We start from the raw sequence: 19,665 nt of genomic DNA, 5'->3' as shown, positions 1-19,665 counted from the left end.
ATAATATCATTGGCGAACGAATAACACAAGACTTGCCACTACAACAATAAACTGAGCGAGAGAAAACTCCAGTATTACATCAAGACAAGGAGCATTTAATTCATAGATAAACACAGTAATTTATCTCACTTTGTCTGGAGACTAGAATGCAGACCTGTGAAAATGAGCGGCTTCTATTTGCTTTGCATTACGGCCTACTTACTCACAGAGAAAAGCGGGTCCCGGGTTCGAATTCAGGCCTGGGCATGGATGTTTGTGAGCGTCCATTCATCAATTTCATCACATCATCACTCATCCCCATCGCAAATTAGCCAAAAGTGGCACAAGAAGCGAAGTAAAATAAAGCATACAGAGAAAAGCACCCATAGTCTTCTCTGGTAAAAGAGAAAATAGGGAAGACAAATAAAATAAAAACCTTTATCGCAATAACATAAAACAGGTGCGATGGGAGCGAATTGTAAAAAATAAAGACAAACCCGGAGGAAATGGTAATAGTAAATTAAACAAGGAGCGGCTGGAGCGTGGTGCTGATCACATCATCTCAACAATGGTCGAGAATGTTTGGGGACGTAACTCCACCGCCCCCCCCCCCTAACCTGACCTTTAACCACTTACGGTAATAATAGCCTCAATGTCGCCTAGGTGTTACTGCTACCCCTACGACCAAAAGACCGTTCTTTAGTTCCTTTTAAGCATACATTTCAAAGTTTTGAAGCTCCCTCTTCCGGCGATATCTGATTGGCGCTTACAAGTTTTGCGGGAAAGCACAGTTTTTACAGATTAGAAATCCTAAAGTTGAAATCTAGTATGAGAGATTGTTATTCAGAATATGTAAAGAACTGTAGAAGGTCCCCTGCGCTACTTTATATGCAGTTTGATAAAACATTCTAATTTATATGTGTATTTTATAAGGTATAGCTTTCTTGGTAAGCTTTTATAGTTATCGGAGCCTGGGCAAGGCTTGGGAACCACTTATGGCCGTAAATGAAACGTTAGTTTGGAGATATCAGTGTGAACCACTTCTGGGAAATCTCCGCTTTCCTAGGAGGGTTTATCGTTTTGTTTCTTGTGTGTGGTTCACCTGTTGCTCGGCGAAGGAGCCACTGTATCTGAGGAACATTGGCTTCCTTCCAAAGCAGCAGGCAACAAGCGAACGCCGTTTTGTTTCCAGGGACCAACGATAATGGCTGGAAGATTCATTCTCCGGCTTCCTTTCTTTTCCATTTTTTCTTTTGCTTTTGAAACTCTGCCATCTTCTTCCTCCTCCCCCTCATCTTTCTCTCGGAGGAACGTGAGATGGGAAGAGATCTAACAGACTAACACAAGTCGGAGGGAACGAAATACATGTTGTCGGATGAATGGAACGGAATCATTCTTGTTTTTTGGAAAGGGTGGATTGTAATTCAGTGTTCAAGAATGGTCTTTAAAGAAGTGTTTCTCTAAATGGACGTTCTTGTTCGGGAGTAGCTAGTGTCGCCTTTTTGTATTCGGATTTGGAGCTGCAAGTGGGTGGAAATTTATTGAACTAAATAAGGATTTCATTAAATTAGGCACACACAGGAGATGTACTACGTAGATTTTTCAGCGAAAAATACACGAATCCGGATCTCTGGCAGTGACAGCGAAAAATCGGGCGAGGCCAGGCCGGTTCGGTAGCTCAGTGGTAGAGCAATGGCACGGTATGCCTGAGACCTGGGTTCGAGTACTGGTCGAGCCTACAATTTTCGCTGAAAATTGTACGTAAATAAGGATTGTTTCAAACTCGGTTAAGAGTGCTCTTGTAGTTAACTTGCTATAATGTTTGTGATTCCGGTTCCTCCCTTAGTATTTAATCTTCATTAGGCACAGATCGCTACGACGTCAGGCGTCTACTATATCATTTCGTGGAGTTCTAGATATATAAATACTGTTTATGATTTACTGTGTGTTATGTTAGAGCCTCAATTTTATTGTTGAAAAGACTTGATATTGTGGGCGTCCTACCGAATCACTAACAATCAGTGCTACCAAATCCGGTAAGTGCTACAATGTGAATTTTAAATTTCCATATAAAGAAGCTTTTATGCCTGCAGCAGATACAACCATACCTCAGGAATGATGTCACAAGAGATAATATTGAAATTCTGAAAGAACTGTTACTTCAGCTAATTAAGGAGCAGCCGTTTCACGAGGACATCACTGACAGGTTTGCGGCCTTAAAGGACAGAAGGATCGCTTTGATATATAGGGTGTCCAGAAATGAAGTGTACACTTTCAGGTTGCTTGAAAAATGAGACGACGATATATAACAAGGAACATTTATGCCTCAAACATATACCATAAGTTAAAGTTTTGTGCAACACAGTCAGTATGTCTCCACATGCGCGCCGTTCGTTGCTCGTAGGATATCCAGACGATAGTCCAGTCCCATCCATATACACTGAAGGGAAGGGAAGTTGTACACATCATTTACAGACACCCGGCGCGAGAAATATGCGAGTGTCTTGTTAAAATAAGTATGTGTAACTATTGATCTAACTTTCTCTATTATCCATTTTTTTCCCTACTAGCCCACCACCAAACTTCAAAGTCACCAGCCACCTCTACTAAATCGCAACACGTCTGGTAACCTTACGCTAACATTGAGATAAGTACCGTTTAAAAAAACTATCAGAATCTGAGTGCAATCCTCGTTCAGCTTTAGCCATTCTGCTCCTCTTTCACATGTGTAAAAAGGGGTGTTAGTTTTCGTCAGATCGAACACGGACTATTTCCTGGAGCCGAACTACATCCGCTCTGCTTCGAAGGACGCAGCAGCTGATGTCATAAAGAACATTGCCTTCTCCGTGAATTTTTTCCTTTCTCTAATTCCCTAAATCTGTGCTCCTTCGCTTAACCTATATTTTTTTTTTCAGACGCCGCCTCCTCCGCTCTGTTAGCTCTGCCGACAATGTTTCCCGGCGTACCGGGGTTCGATTTCCGATTTTTGCCTCCCAGCTCAGCGACGTCGTTTCGGGAATAACGGTTCAGCCACCTTGGCTGGGGAAGTGAGTCGATGTTGCCAGAGGTGGGAGGAATAGAAGAAAAAGAAGGAGGTCAATGGTTAGGTTTGTAAACTGTGCCAAGAGAGGGTTCGTTCAAGAGCACCAAGTCTGCCTCGAGCAAAGCCGTGGATTAGTTTCTGGTCGTGCTGTACCTGGTTCTAACAATGACCATGCTTAACGGTAGCCTTTTTACGGTTCGTAATTATTAGGTGTTACCGTTTTTTCCATTTCCTGTGATGAAGGTGCCCCCACCCTACACACACTTCTGCTATGTTGATTTTCCAGGCAGGAAACTAAATGTAAGTACAATCACCGGCAATAAATATTGGACACCTATATCCTGAAATACCTGCTTCTCCGCAGGCGTGTTGTGTGTGCTGGTTAACTTTACGGCAATTTGCCAAATTTGGTATCGACGTTCGCTAGTCATAGAGTTAAGCAACTCGCACAACGCATTGCTGATACGTATTACAGGATTTTTAGTGTAGATGACTGTACAAGAGGTCAGTTGTTTGAGAGAAACCATTGGAAATATGAAGTTTAACATTTTGATTAGGAACTAAATAACTGTAGTAAAAGCTATTTACTTAATCTCTACGATATATAAGTAACGTTTAAAATACGCTCAGCAAGAGCTCAGCGAGAGAATAGTTTTTGAGTTCAGTGTCCTCCTGCCCTTCGTGAAATATCTTCGAAATAATATTACTAATAATGAAACATGGAAAATGAACTTCCATGGTACAGTATGTCGCAATATTTAACACGATCTTTATTTCTTGCCTACAGATGGAGAAGAGTTCTTAGGCATACAGCAGACTGCACTGTATTGGAATGAAAAGTTTGTTAAACTTGAAACTCACTCACGTAATATGAATAGCTCGAAAAGTTGAACAACTCTCGTGCAGAGTACGCAAGAACTAATTTGATTTCCCTTTTGCAGAAAATGGAGAAATTGTCATCAGACGTTTGATGTTGATTTTCAAAAAAGGTAATTTTCAATCCACGCTAGTATTTTCCTTCTTGTAATTTCAATTGGTTCATTCATCTGACATGTCGCCAAACCCCAGAAAAGTTAACTTTTAATTGAAACGTATTACAAGAAACATATGCTTTGATGAATGGAAGTGTGAAATGTATGAAAAGATATAAATGCTGTTGTAAAGTCCAGCAAAGGTTCAACATGGCAGGAAATGGCACCAATTACCTGTTTCTTTCCCTTGAGCCTTCAATTCACGTGGAGAGAGTAGAGGGGGGGGAAGATAAACAAACAACCGTCTTGTAAAAATCCCTCCCGGAAATATTTTTTTGGGCTCGCTCCTGTGCAAGAACCTCGAAATGTATAAAAGAGGAGCATGATTTGGCAAATAGACATTGAGTGATGGCTAATAACCAATAAAAGGAATTAATAGGGAATAAATTAATTTGAAAATAGAGATCAGTCAGATGTACAGTAGGTTAGAAATTGCCTCTTACAGAGAGGAATCTGCTTGGGAAATATGTGAGTGATCTCATACAGAAATTAGCCATGTGACACTATTGTTAAGACTATTACTTGGGCATAACCTACTTAATAATCCGCTATTGTATTGTATTTTGAAGAATAATATCTAAAGGGGGCATCATCAAGGTGACTATCATGTTCAGAATCTGGCCCCCCCTCCCCCAATTTGAACTTTATTTTCCTATTACAAATTGGGCAATAAAATCGATTCCTTTCGATTTTCCTGTTCGAAATTTTGTTGCAAGTGATTTTCTTTCAATACTTTGATATGTCCTTAATGGGACCCCCCTTGTGGTTGCGCCGAGATCAAGAGCATGTTCATTTTCCCACTACAGACTTATGAACAGCGCTCTTTTTAGTTGGGAGAAGTTTGCCCTTGCACGTTGTGATTGTGCCGAACTGTTGTGCTGGTGCCGTATCTGTGTGTGATTAACACAAACACATTACTCGATGTAAGAATTTTGACGTGACGTGTTTGGTTCACCATGGAATCGTGTGTATGTTTTTCGGTGGAAATGAAAGGACATATCCCGTGATATGCACGCGATAATTTATGCTATTGTTTTTGTGTAATTTACGTTCCATTTGTGCTACAGATTTAAATTTATTTCTATATTTTATTTACTTTCAAAATCTTTGAGTGACGTCAGACTGTTGAAGTACACAGTCCCACCTTGTATATATTAATCTTGTTGCTGACGTCAAATTAGTAGTTTTTATAGTTTTCTGGTAAAGTTTTGAGTTATTTAAAGAATGTTTTAATCGCAAAATGCACTGTATAATTTTGTGCTGTTGCTGTGTCTTTTGTGCAGTTTGTTATTATGTATTAATGTTTTTACGCGCTTTTGCGTATATAATTTCCATTCTGATACTAGTCGTCTGTGGCGACAAAAGAGTATAAATACGGGCCAGTCGGCCAAATTCTGAACCATTTTTCATTTGCTGTTTGAAGTGTATAGATGTCGAATGTGCTTTGTTTAGATTCTCCTTGGTGCTCGGTGGGGTGTGGTTCGTGTGGGGGACCTGTGTGTAGAGTGCAATACACCTTACGGCTCTCTTGCTATACACAACTCGTTACACCCTGGCACATGCTGAGGAGTTTGTAGTTGCTTATTTGCCATTTTGTGTGATTATTTCAATGTTGATTTTTGTTATGTGCATGGTCCCAAGATACCTTGGTGCTCGTTCGGGTGAGGTTAGTGTGGAGGACTAACCTGAATCTATTTCAAAAGTTAGTTCTGAGTTTCATTGACTACAAATCTTAATATTTTCCGCGCTCTGAGAGGTGTCATTTGTATACCATTATAGAGTTTCATGCTGTTCATTTATTGAGATATTGATATTACTGCTACTAATATTCTATTGTTGAACCTCGCACAAACGTGTCAACTTGTACCCTCTTTGGAAATTTCATGTGGATGTGAAAAGTTGAGTACGTTAGGCCTTGAACATCAAGTCACAAGTCCGTGAATTAATAATGCACGGATCTGTTCATTTCTGTACGAATCAAGAGCTCATATTCTACTTTGGACGTGACGTAGAAAGTACTAGCATGTCATTCGGACCAATGGCAACCTATTTTCATGCATTAACGTGATAGGACAAACTTTAGATAGTTTTCCCCAGACTGGAGTACAATTTAATTCTTAATATATCCTAGAGAAACGCTTATGCACTTCTTGCAGTAAACAGAGCTTAAAATTGTGAGCATTTTCACTATTTATGTAGTTGAACATTGCCAATCCAAGTTATCTTAATCATCCTTTAGAAACCATCATGCAACTCTTGCCGTAAACATAACTCCGACTTATTTGTATGTGTTACATAATAAATTTTGAAATTGATGAATTAACTGCTCCACACGATAAATCAAAATTATATTATTATCCTATACAGAAATCAAATTAGAAAAATATCACTGGACATCCGAAGACAACAATAGAGAAAAGATGTTCAACAATTAAGAGATTTAATTCTGTTTAAAAAGAGAGGGACACCCAACAATGTCCAACTAAGCCTGGAGGCTATTCTCGAATCCCATTTACATATAATTAAAGCAACCCTAATTGCAAGAGACCCCCCTCCCTTCTGCGAGGAAAAGAGCAATAAAATTTCGTGCAGAGTAAACTAATAATTCAATAGGAAATCCTTTTCCTCCCGTGGCCCCCCTTGCGAGCTGCAAATGAATGCCCATGGCGTGCCCGTTCCTCTTCTGGTTAAACTGCTGCGTCGCACTGAGCTTGCGTGGTAGGGACCATGCAAGGAAAGGGGGCATAAGCCTTATTTATTTGCCTACTTAATAGGCATGCTTTATCTCCTGCTGTTGTGTTATTGCATGGTTTGGGTGTCTGCCACCCCCTTTCGTACAGCTGGGCCTCAGCACCTGATTTTGTGGTTGGGTTCGGTTTCAAGATGGTAACGCACTGTAGGAGAAAAGATTGTTTCATCCTGGGATGGGGTTCATCGGGACCGGAGCTACAGTTTAAATTGGGGCTTGTACAGATCTGCAATGTACTGCCACTGGAATCGAAACAGATACTCCTTGAAATTTAATTAAAACCTTGTGGGTGCGGCAGCACGTTGATTGTTTGCGCCCGTCACATTGTACCGGACCCAGCCTTTTACCGAAACTTACATCACTACCTGTTTCTGGGGACTAAAGTCTCCATACCTTATAAAAGCTGTGGCTTTAAAGGGGCGCTCAGCATAATTGAGGACAAAACACAGGACAACACAGCCCCACAGAGGATTAGGCTGTAGATCCAGGCGCCAGAGCCTTGTTTTCCTGCAAGAAGCAGCTACCGGGATGTACTACGGGGAAGTGAGGTTGACGTTTGGGTGCCTAACAAGAAGGTCACCCCTTACACGTCCAGATACCCAAAGATTTTACTACGCCATCGGAGAAGCTCCCTGTCGCTTGGAAGACTGAAAGATATATCGGCAGACACCATGCTTCTACATATACTTCATAGCTGAATCTTTCTATTTTATATTTACTTGCATGTTATTTCACGCTGCTTTCTTCTTATCTTTGGCTTAATTGTGACGATGGATGCTTAAGTGGAGAAATGAATGATGAGACAAGAACAATGATGCATCAATGCCAGCCTCCGTGGAGGTAGTGTTCAGAATAACGCCCTACGAATATTGGTTAAGGCATCATCGATTTCATCATTCATCCTCATCGTCGCCAAGAGGCTGAAAAGCGTTGTTAAAAACCGAAACAGAAAGCAAGGGTTCGACCCCGGGCTTCAGAGTGCGTTACGGTGATGTCTCTGCCATGGAAGCCAGTCATAGACAGATGTGTTCGTTTTAAATCAATCTCCCTAAATCTTCACCTTCACGACCTGCTCTCGCCCTTACTCTCACATGCCTTCATCAACACAAGTCTTCTGGACGGTGAGGATGAGGTGTTCCCTCATGAGGATTTCCCTCCAGATGATGAGCACGTCTCGTCCTAGACAGCCTCAGGCGTTTCAAATTAACCAGTGTAATGATATCATTCCTTAAGGATCATATTCTCGGTGGTCACAATTTCCGCCATCGAAGATTGTCGATTCGAGTCATGGGCCCTATGATTAGTGTCCATACTCATTATTATCCTAAGAGACAGAAAAGCAACATAGTATAAATTCAATTGACGATCAAATAAACAACTGATATCCGTGAAGAATAGTAAGCAGTGGCGGCGGGGGGGGGGGCAGTTGCCTACCCCCCTTTTTTCCACTTTTGCTCTCACACTATGCTAAACCTTATCTACCAAGGGGAAGTAAACTGTTCTTGCCCCCCTTCCAGTTTTGGTACCTTGTCCCCCCAGTTTTGGAACCCAATCGCCGCCACTGATAGTAAGTGTAATGGTTTTTAAAACCAGGATACTTTTGTTCGAATATTTGTTAAGGCATATTTCTTTATTTTTGTATGTTCTCTCTATATACAAACAATTCATTAATTTTTTGAATTAATTCAGTTTGAAAAGAAACTTAAAGAATAAAGAAAAGCTGTAAAAATGTAAAACTCTCCCCTGTGGCGTGAATACTTGCGGGAGGTGTGCGAGTTGACCACCACAGCAATACGATCATAAAATAGCTTTATCCTCTCGACTTGTACAAGTCGCATTATTTTATTTTTCGTGTTGATTATCTGTCAAGGCGATGAGGATGAAAGGTGATTAGCTCAGTACCAAGCATTCACATGTTCCAATGTGTAGTTCGGGATTCGACCTCTCAACCTTCGATGGAGAAATAATGGACCGACTACTCAAGGAAGGAACTCGACATATTCAATATCACTGAACAATACAGGAGAAAGCAATGCAACCGTCTCTTACTCATTTGATTGTTGGTGAGTCCCGTGTCCTTGTACCAGCTGTTCATGGCCTTGGGGGAAGCCTCCACGTAGCATTCGATGATGACGTTGCTGTTGACGGGCGCCACGACGAGCTGATTGGGCACTTTGATCAGCGGGTGAACTGGAACAGGAAGAAATAAAACCATTAAGAAACATGTGCACAAACTAAATGCATTTGTAGTAATGAATGATTACGTGCATGTATATTTAATGAAGAATATATCCATCGAACAGGCAGCGCTAAATGGGTGTTATGCCTCCCTCCATTAAGTGTGACACATTCTTCACACCCAATGTTCATCCAATAATGATGATAATATAGCCAGAAATCACACCTATTATAGTTAAAACCGTACTGGAGCAACATCTGAATCATGACCGATAAAGGCAGACAACCACTGATATTTAAGGCCCAGTCGAAATTAGGTTTCGCATGTAAAGGAACCTTTAACAGAATTGTATTTAGTTGTCTTGAGTACGTGAGAAAGAAGTCAGGGTAAGGGAGAAATAGACACGCGTGGAGAGAGAGAGAGAGAGAGAGAGAGAGAGAGAGTGAGAGTGAGAGATAAATAATAGTAAAGAGAAATGAGAAGGAAGAGAAAGATACGTAAGTAGAAATATATAGAAACAGAGAGAAAGAGAGAGTTTTCTTTCCATCCATCTATCCTTTCATATCGTTGAAATACATGTGATAATAAACTGCACTCCACCGCCATCACCACTAAATGCCGATAACAGTCGTTGCCTATGATCTATCGGACCTTTCTCGTCCATTTTTTCCGTAAGCCGAATTTTACATATTGGAATTCTCCCTGACCTTAAATTATAACTTTATGAATTCCACATCAAACTGTACTCTCCCATACAGTATACATGATAAAGATATTTATTACGATTACGTACAGTCACCTAGATCAAAAATTGAGACACCTAAATTCTGAAATACTGGCTTCCCTGCTATGCGTTGCGTGTTGCCTAACTCGACGGCGATGAGAGAACTTCAATACAAAAGTCTTGAGCAGAAGCGTAGAATTAGGCAGTACACACAATGCCACAAAAGAATGTCCATTAAGAGTTAGGCAACACACACAATGCCACAAAAGAAAGCCCATTAAGAGTTTAGCAATACACACAATGCCGGAAAAGAAAGTCCATTAAGAGTTAGGCAACACACACAATGCCACAAAAGAAAGCCCATTAAGAGTTAGGCAACACACATAATGCCACAAAAGAAAGCCCATTAAGAGTTAGGCAACACACATAATGCCACAAAAGAAAGCCCATTAAGAGTTAGGCAACACACATAATGCCACAAAAGAAAGCCCATTAAGAGTTAGGCAACACACATAATGCCACAAAAGAAAGCCCATTAAGAGTTAGGCAACACAAATAATGCCACGAAAGAAAGCCCATTAAGAGTTAGGCAACACATATAATGCCAAAAAAAGGAAGCCCATTAAGAGTTAGGTAACACACACAATGCCACAAAAGAAAGCCCATTAAGAGTAAGGCAACACACACAATGCCACAAAAGAAAGCCCATTAAGAGTTAGGCAACACACATAATGCCACAAAAGAAAGCCCATTAAGAGTTAGGTAACACACATAATGCCACAAAAGAAAGCCCATTAAGAGTTAGGCAACACACACAATGCCACAAAAGAAAGTCCATTAAGAGTTAGGCAACACACATAATGCCACAAAAGAAAGCCCATTAAGAGTTAGGCAACACACATAATGCCACAAAAGGAAGCCCATTAAGAGTTAGGCAACACACATAATGCCACAAAAGGAAGCCCATTAAGAGTTAGGCAACACACATAATTCCACAAAGAAAAGCGTATTAAAATTTAGGCAACACATATAATGCTACAAACGAAAGCTCATTATTTCAGGATATATGTATATACGTATATCTAATTTGTATTGCATGTACATGTAACGTAGCAGAAACTTAAATGAGATAATGTATGCCATGTCGGCTACGGCGGTAACCATTGGTCCCATTCAAACTTTACAGATGTATCCTTTTTCTCGTGTAGATTTTCAAATAGATATCTCAGCATCATGCCAACAGTATTACACCATGTAAATAGATGAAGTGATAAAAACATCCCAAAAATCCACAAATATTGCTCTTACTTCATTAGTTTTTATGCTGCGTTATAACTGATTTCCTTTCAAATTCATTTCAGATGAATGAGAGTGAACGGAACAGACAGAAGACATCCATCACTGTATTACTGCGAGTGGTGCTTGCAGAAGGCGACACGATGATAAGGTAGGTGAAGAATTAACTGTTTCCATATTAATGGGTTGTTTGTGCTCATATTATATTTTTTTTCGTCAGAGGGTATCATTTCTTAATCGCCGAAGCGTGTAAAGCAAGATTTTTTTATGGTGCGGTAGGTATAATTGGTACTCACTTATTCTCCTCTACTGAACGTACTACTTACCTGTGTTGTCAGAATGCGGGTTGATTCATGTTCGATACTGTAATTCAGTCTTATCTTACGTCTGTTTTGTGACAATTTACTCGAGGTATCGAGTTTAAGAAAATTTGTATTATCTATTCCTCTATTTAATGTGCCACTGTTATTTCAAACTACAGACCATAAACAAAACACAATCTTCTGAGGTATTTTATACAGTCCGCACCGCCATGTAGAACATAAACATCTATCTCATTCTCGATCTCGTGTCTGTCAGCATCTGTTTTGTGCCTACCTCGGTCTCGATGTACATGTAGTGCAAACATCAACATTTACAGTGTATAGAAGTTATTGAGTCAAACATGTTTTCCAAAAAACGTTGTCGCCTCGACTACGATCTCTAAAAACGTATTTTTTATCCTGAATATATGCTACCACCCAACAGAGATATTAAAATTGCCACATTTAGATTGACTTTGCAATTAACGTAATCAAAATGTATGACGTGTTTGTAAATAATCAGGAAGATATATGTATGTTGTGTCTGAAGAAGTATCATAGTAAAGTTAAGTAGGTTTAGGTACCAAAGTCTCGAACGAGACCGAGAGTGTCGCACTAAGTCTCGTTCTTGTCTCGGTTTTTACAAGGACCCTGAGTCTTTGTATCATCCTTAATCTAGAGCGTGTCGTATTCTCTTTACGCGCTTTAAACGCACACCTTTGGGATGCATTACCAGATGTATTTCCTATATTTTCTGAACGTCAAGAAAATAATTTCGTAAATTCATTCTAAGAGCTGCGGTGGTCTAGTCAATAGGGCGTCTGACAGTCACGGGGAAGACCTGGGTTCGATTCCCGGGGTGGGTGATCCAAGGTTGGAATTTTTCCGGCCTTTTTCCCGCATAAAGCGGTTCTGGGGCTAACCCAGCCTCAAATCAATGGGTACCTGGGGCAACCCTGGTGGGTAAAGGCGACCGGAGCGTGGTGTTGATCACATCACCTCCAAAATGGGCGAAATCAATAATGTGTCGGGCCCTACCCCCACATCCCCTAAATGTGCCTTCACGGGACGGTGTTATATGCACGTGGAACTTTACCATTCTAATGGTGCGTTCAAATTTGTGCAACTTTTCGTTCATGCTGTAGGGATATGGTACCAGAAGACGCATGTAAAGGAGGTCAGAAATGTGTTAGCAGCATGGACATACTGTGTATATATTAGTACTGGTGGAAACGGCAGTTATATACAAATAGTATCGGTACAAAAACTTTATTCCATTCTCTCCCGAAATGCAATAAATACCAATGTAGCAAAATCTCATATGTTTTTACTATATCAGGTCGCGTAATAGCTTCGTAATCCACCAAAAAACCCAAGCTGCCGTCAACCACCGCGTAGAACCCTAGAACATAAGCGCTGGCGATAAAAAAATCGAGAAATTCAGGAGGAGGGGGCTAGGACCCCCTCTTCCCCCTGTCAGGGCACCGCAGTGTTGCCAGTTCACGCTCCGTGACCCACCAAAAGCCGCTCACCGCTTTGGAAGTAATGTCTTTTGTGCCTGCGCAACGCTGTTAAATTCTCTCTCGCTCTCTCGAATATCTTTAATAAGGAAAGGGGGCGGCGGCACATACCTTGCTCTGGCCGCATTCCTGTCCCCGAAACAGAAAGTTCCATCCTGGCGCGCATGACCTGGATTTTATTTTGCAGGACAAGCGAGCACGGATTTTCTCCGCGATGTTTACCGTACTCTGTGTGTGAGTGGTTGCGAGGAACGTTCCGACCGATATTTCACCGTACTTGTTTTTTTTTTAAAGGTACTTGTAGTTTTGTATCGTTTTAGTTTCATCGCTATCAATGCCCATCCGATAAATTTTAAGTTTCATTGCATTAAGGCTGTAGACTACATTGAAACACCAGCAATGAACTTAGTGGGAAATAAACGCTGGACAAGGAACGTCTTTACCTGTTTGTGTGCTCTGTTCTTGTTACATCTTGTTGTTCTATCGTGTCTTTAATGATAGCTGCCTTAAAAGTTATGCGCTTGCAGTAGGTTTGGCAACATGCGGTAAATCCGACACTCATTTGTTTTCCCGCGAGCAGCGTTCGGCTCCTTGAGACACGAAAGTAAACGATGTCAGCCGAATACAACCGAACGCATCATTGCTTGTCAGACCCCATATACAAAGACGGCAAGTACAGTTATGATGATGTAATGAGAAAGAAAATTGACCGCATGTTTCACGCTGGAAACAAAATTCAACGAACTACAAGTGTTTGCGTACTGTGTAACGCAGTTTTTACCACAGCACCAGTACTGAACTTTTTAACGTCGATGCTTATTGACCATTAGCTTCAGAAATACCCCGAGGATGGCCCCCAAGAAGCATCGGGAAATGCTGCGTCGTAAGGAAGCATCTGCTGTCTATGTGCTCCTCCAGATGCACGGAGACACTTGACCTGTTTTCTATATTGAAACAGTCTCTGAAAGAGCTGTAATGGTAAATAGGCCAACGCTGTGCTTATATCCGGATCAATTAGAAACAAAACACTCTCTCTCTCTCTCTGCCCTGTTGTTTGCCTGTCTTACTCACTATCTCTTCATCAATTACATCTTTTAATGATTGATTTATTCTCATTGTCGCGATTAGACTGGGGCCGAAAATGAAGCATAATAAGAGAAATAAGAAACAACCGTAGCGTTTGTTGTGGGTCAAAACTGGCCAAGCAGCTTTTTGTTGGGTGACGCGTAGTCATCACATCGTGTTTCATCGCCGCCGTTTTCGGCTAAATCCTCAATTTCTCTAACGATACTAGATGAATATGGAGATTTTGGAACTCCACTGGGAATCGCAACTGGGACCGCTCGCACTTAAAGCGAGAGCGCTACAATTACGATAAGCGGAAGCTCTGTAATAATGAAAATAAAAATGCAAATGAGATAGTTTCAAGGTGAAGTTTGAGTTCACTAAATTTTAATTTTCAATTTCAAGTAGTTACTGAACAATCGATATTGTTAGGTTGTTGACTATTGTTGACTACAGTAGATCGATATTGTTCGGATGTTGATACAATCTATCGATATTGTTGGGTGTTGACTACAATTGGTCGATATTGTTTAGTTGTGGACTACAATGGATCGATATTGTTTGGTAGTTAACTCAAGTCGATCGATATCTTTGGGTGTTGACTACAATCGATCGATATTGTTGGGTTGTGGACTACAATGGATCAATATTGTTTAGTTGTGGACTACAATGGATCGATATTGTTTAGTTGTGGACTACAATGGATTGATATTGTTTGGTAATTAACACAAGTCGATCGATATTGTTGTGTGTTGACTACAATCGATCGATATTCTTGGGTTGTGGACTACAATGGATCAATATTGTTTAGTTGTGGACTACAATGGATCGATATTGTTTTGTAGTTAAGTCGATCGATATTTTTGGGTGTTGACTACAATCGATCGATATAGTTGGGTTGTGGACTATAATCAATCGATATCGTTTGTTGTTAACTAAAGTCAATCGATATTGTTGGGTTTTTGACTACAGTAAATCGATATTATTAGGTTGTTGGCTGCAATATACATTTATGTATTTATTAATCAAGAGTATGTATATTGCGCGTTTGTAATTTACCACTTGCCTTATTTATGGGATGAGTTGTTGAGCTGTCAACAGTCCGTTAATATTTAATTTTGTTTAAATAATATATATTCTTAGATAATGTTCGATTTATAAATATTGTTTTTTTCACGGCCAAACAAACGGACGAATAGCGGGCGGACCTGTCCGCCCAATAAAGATATTTTTATCAACTATTACAGATTGATTTCTTATTATTTGGATAAATCGCAAGTGTGAGAATGAAGTGGATGATGAAACAAACATCAGTGCCTTGATTCGAACCAGGGACCTCTGGCTTCGAAATTACGAAGACAACTTCGATCAGAATTGATCCTATAAAAATAGTGCTAATAGCCAAGGCACTGGAGCAACCTCTTTGTCTCCTTTTCCACTACCAACTTCGTTCTTACTGTGAGGATGTTCTTTCACAAAAGGTCCTCAAATTTAGACACCTTTACTGAAACAAAAACCTTACATCTTTTCGACTTAAAAGACAAAGAGCCAAAGAGATTTTAAACTTGCCATCTCTGCTTCGTGGAACAAAGAAATGAATAATCAAATCTCTTGAGTGCTTTTCAAACAACAGGCCAACTTTTCTGTTAATTCCATCTGTCTATTGTTGAATATTTTCAGCGTCTTCCAAAGTGTGAAACAAAAGAATGGAGGATCTCTCTCCTCGTCTCCCAGCTTAACAAGTTTGCGAGAATGAACGAAGCGTAAATTTAGTTGTAATACTTCTAATGTTGGCGGCTGCAACTTCCTTCAATATTTATCGAGAATTGCAAATTTCCCTTGGCTTCGTTCTTTCTTATATTTATGTAACTGTGACCTGAGGTTCTTACGATCTGCAGAGGAATTGCATAACTATTTCCGAAGTTACTCTGCGAGGAATGGATTTTTTCTCATTTTGTTCCATACGAAGACAAAAGCATACCTCAAATAGGGAAAAATTAAACATGTGCTTTCAGAAAATTGTACTAGCAAGTTTTCCCATACAAAACTTTGTAATTTTGGGGAGGGGTGCTTAAAACGTTTATAAGAATCGTGTGATGTCATTTTATGGAAGCAGAAAGAAGAGAGAGAGAGATAGAAGTAAGAGAACGCTAGAAGAGAGAATGAGTGAGAAAAGAGGAAATCAATAGAAAATGAGTGGGTGTAGTAAACAGAAACACAGAGAAGAATAGATGTGATATAAGAGAAGTGAATGAAGAATGAGAAAGAGAGATGAAAGAAAATCTAAGGAGATAGAGAGAACGAGAGGAATAAGTGAATATAGAGATGCAAAGAGAATAAAGGACAAAGGTAGTCACAGAAGGAAGAGATTCAAAGATCTGATTAACAAGAACAACAGTAAGCAAAAAGAGATAAGTCCTAAGCCCCAGAAGGGAGGGTACAATCTAGAGAAAGGAAAGAAAGGAATACAAATCGTATAAGAAAGAAATATCTACTTAATAAACAATGTTTCCACATTCTAGAGGAGGTCAAGTGTCCCTCCCACCCCCTCACCTCCTTGTGGACCATAGAGAGAGACCAACTACTTTGAGACTGAGAAGTCGACAGGTGAAGGAGGAAAGGACTTCTACCTGAAGCAGTCTCTCACTATTTGAATTTGAGAAGCGTCAAGAAGTAGAAAGAAAAATGCGTTGAAAACTGATCTTCCCACATGCGTCCCTGCGTAAAGCATCAGTCTAGTCTCTAAGCAGTGGTCACTTGAGTGAATGGAGGTCAGAGCGTGGTGCTGATCACGTGAAATAACGTTGACTATTTCTTCATAATAAACTTCGCAGAAGTTTCAAAACAGTCCGGTGTACTTAACAACGACTATACTAATTGCTAGATTGCGAATTTATAGGCACTAATTGCCCTTTCCCAATAATTTGCACCATGCGGTACAATCTCAGAAGTTGAGAGGAGAATTCTGCCCCTGCATACTCACAGTGGACGTTGACGATGAAGCGCTTGCTGACGGTCGGCTGTATTCCATTTTTCGCTATACACAGATACACTCCCATGTCCGTCCGTGTTACGCTGTTTAGCTGGAGGACTTCGCCGTCGAATTCTTTCACTGCAACGAAACAATAAAGAGATTAAATGCTGTACTTTTTTTTAAAAAAATCGACATTTTATAATATTTAAAAAATCAGTTGACAATTCTAAGTAGTTCATTTTGAGTGACAAAAACACACATTTTTCATGCTAAAAGATATGGAGAATGTTGGAAATAACAGAACTAAATGTGTGTTCACTATAAAAAGACAAAGATCTAGAACTGCAAAATGTGCCCAGCAAACTGGTAGGAACAGTTCTCCTCTTGTTGAATATACTTAAATACAAACGTATCATAATGGAAGTCTACTTCTATGTGTTTCTGTTTGAGAAAATTGTAGGTAGCAACAAATGTTTGTATTAACTTATATTTAAAAGTATAACGTATTTTCTCTTAACAACAATTCATTACAGATGGAGAAAGAATGTATCCTATTGGCAGAATGCTCTCTTCTTCCATACGCCATTGGATCACCAACTTCATTCAAACTTTGACCTCAAAATGTTATTCAAAATGTGGTCTCAACATATTTGTATTCAACAGAAATACGAGACAGTACATTTTCAGATACCTAATTGAAACAAAGAAAAACATAATGGTTAAACGTAGAGTTTAAAACGTATTCTTCTGTTTCAACAGAGATTTCTCTAAAACAAAGAGAAAAATATTTATCCTGTAAAATAGGTTTCGTGCATGTGAAAAGGTTATACCCTTTCGTTGACCTTTTGAACTTTTAATATCAAATCAAGTTGTAGTGCAGAGTCGGGCAAAAAATTCGAAAATGTAACACGCTGCTATCAAAGAATAACATTTAACTATTTACGAAAGTAGCATGTGCATATTTTCCCAGTGTAACATGCCCAAGTTAGAAACGACACAACTTGTTTCGTCCTGGCAACCCGAAGTACCATTACTACTACTACTACTACTATTGTAATTTCGGTATCGTGTTACTAACGTAAGTACTGGAGAAGTGATGCTTTACGCGCGTTACGTTTTATAGAGAAGAAAATTACCTCTGGCAGCCATGCTAGCACATTATCATGCACTGTTGATTGACCGTTATCAAAATAAGTAAAAGTAAAAAGCATTAATAAAGTGATTATGCCCAATTAATATTACATGCAAGTATAGAACCAATCTCTAATAAGCCAACATATATTTGATTTTCCATATCCATCGTTAACCAATATAAAAGTTTGGCATCAATATATTACGCAATCACTCTTGGTAATGTTGGAATTTATTGTACAGTTGATTACATTTGTTCGATAACTTATCAATGTTAGTAGTATTGTATTTGATTCTACAGGGTGGTTCATATTGTATTCACCGATGTTAGTTGATAAAGCGGTCCGAATAACAGCGCGCATGTTCAGGAATCTCCAAAGCTTATCTTGATCAGTGGCTGGGTTCGCACTCAGTTTGTCATGGAAAGTTCACTGATTCACACACGAATCGCTGACGTCGATGCGTTCATTGGAACAGATTGCTTTCTGTGGAAGCAGAGGGGTTGCATTGGCAAAGTATTGTCTAGCGTCCTGATGCTTCACTTCCAACCTGGAGACTTGTAGTTCTACACTCAGCCACAAGCTATCTATTGGCTGACACCACACATTATGCTGCGACGCTCTGGCAAGGGTTGATGACGATCCTCAATGAACAGGCGTTAGTGTTCGTTGCCTCTCCTGAATAGAACCTATCCGGATGAACACGTCCACTGCCACGATTCGCGTCTGAACCGGCCAACGTTTCTTGGCAGACTGCGAGTCTTGCAGTTGTCTAAACGCGATGCGTTCCTGCGCATGCGCGGACCTTCGTTCAAGCAGTGTTACCAACTGGAACAACATTCGCCAAGAAAATAGTTCTGATGGGCTACAGAATGTTTTGAAGAACTGATGTCCTATGTAAGTTTTCGAAGTTATATTTCACAAATATTTCTACCGTAAGTCTGGGAACACGATATCTTTTTCATAGGAGAGGTTTAGAGGAACCATGCGTCCATCCTTCTCGAAGCTGACAAAACGTGCTATTTTCCTTCTTAAGTTTCCAGACGCCGTCAAAACTAATGCTGGAACCCGAGTTGAGATTTCATCCCGGCGAGATGAATGATGACGCCTGCGATGATATTCATAAGTACTTTCAGCTTTGTTCATCCCGAGTCGGAAATTGCAAAATCATCTAATATCCGTTTGTCAATTTTTCTCTCTGCATGAATAATTCATTATATGTACGTGTTTTCAGCCCTCTGCCAAGTTTAAGTGCCCGGAGGGAAGGGGCCAGAGGATGGGGGGAGTGGGAGACAGAATCGGGCTGGAAATCTTCGGCAACTTCCCCGCAATCGGTGCAAGTTCATCTCTGAAGATTTCCGCATACTTCTCTAATGCTTTTCTGAACCTGGCCCCCGGGACGGGCGAGTGGATGGAGAATCCGTGTTGCGGGAGACTCTTTAGAAAGCTATTACTCCGATCTCCCGAAAGATGGCGGAAGTAAAGTTGTTGTGTCCGGCGGAGGGGTAGCGGAGGCAGGAGAGTGGGGGTGCTCTGGCTAAGAAATTAATCTTCAAACTCATTAATCCACGTCACGTGCAGAGAATCGAGAGGAGGTGGGGGATTCCCTTTCGCCGGAGTGTACAACATGTGATGCTTAGAGCCTTCCCGTGTACCCGCAATACTCGTGCGTG

At 40.3% G+C, this 19,665-nt stretch overlaps 1 protein-coding gene across 2 annotated transcripts in view; it reads right to left on the bottom strand.

Annotated features, from left to right (window-relative positions):
- LOC146002924 (lachesin-like) overlaps positions 1-19,665 on the bottom strand; it is a 397,885-nt gene that overhangs the window by 43,836 nt on the left and 334,384 nt on the right. For both annotated transcript variants that reach the window (XM_083141087.1, XM_083141081.1), the window contains exons 6-7: positions 16,872-17,000; positions 8,852-8,992 (exon numbers count right to left, since the gene is read on the bottom strand). In XM_083141087.1, coding sequence (XP_082997213.1) covers positions 8,852-8,992; positions 16,872-17,000 — 270 coding nt within the window. The remainder of the gene's footprint in view (positions 1-8,851; positions 8,993-16,871; positions 17,001-19,665) is intronic.

This window comes from Lepisma saccharinum, chromosome 1, assembly GCF_977018435.1.
Source record: "Lepisma saccharinum chromosome 1, izLepSacc3.1, whole genome shotgun sequence".
Classification (NCBI taxonomy): domain Eukaryota; kingdom Metazoa; phylum Arthropoda; class Insecta; order Zygentoma; family Lepismatidae; genus Lepisma; species Lepisma saccharinum.
Note: the sequence above shows the minus strand (reverse complement) of the source record. Positions and strands in the feature narration are given on the sequence as shown.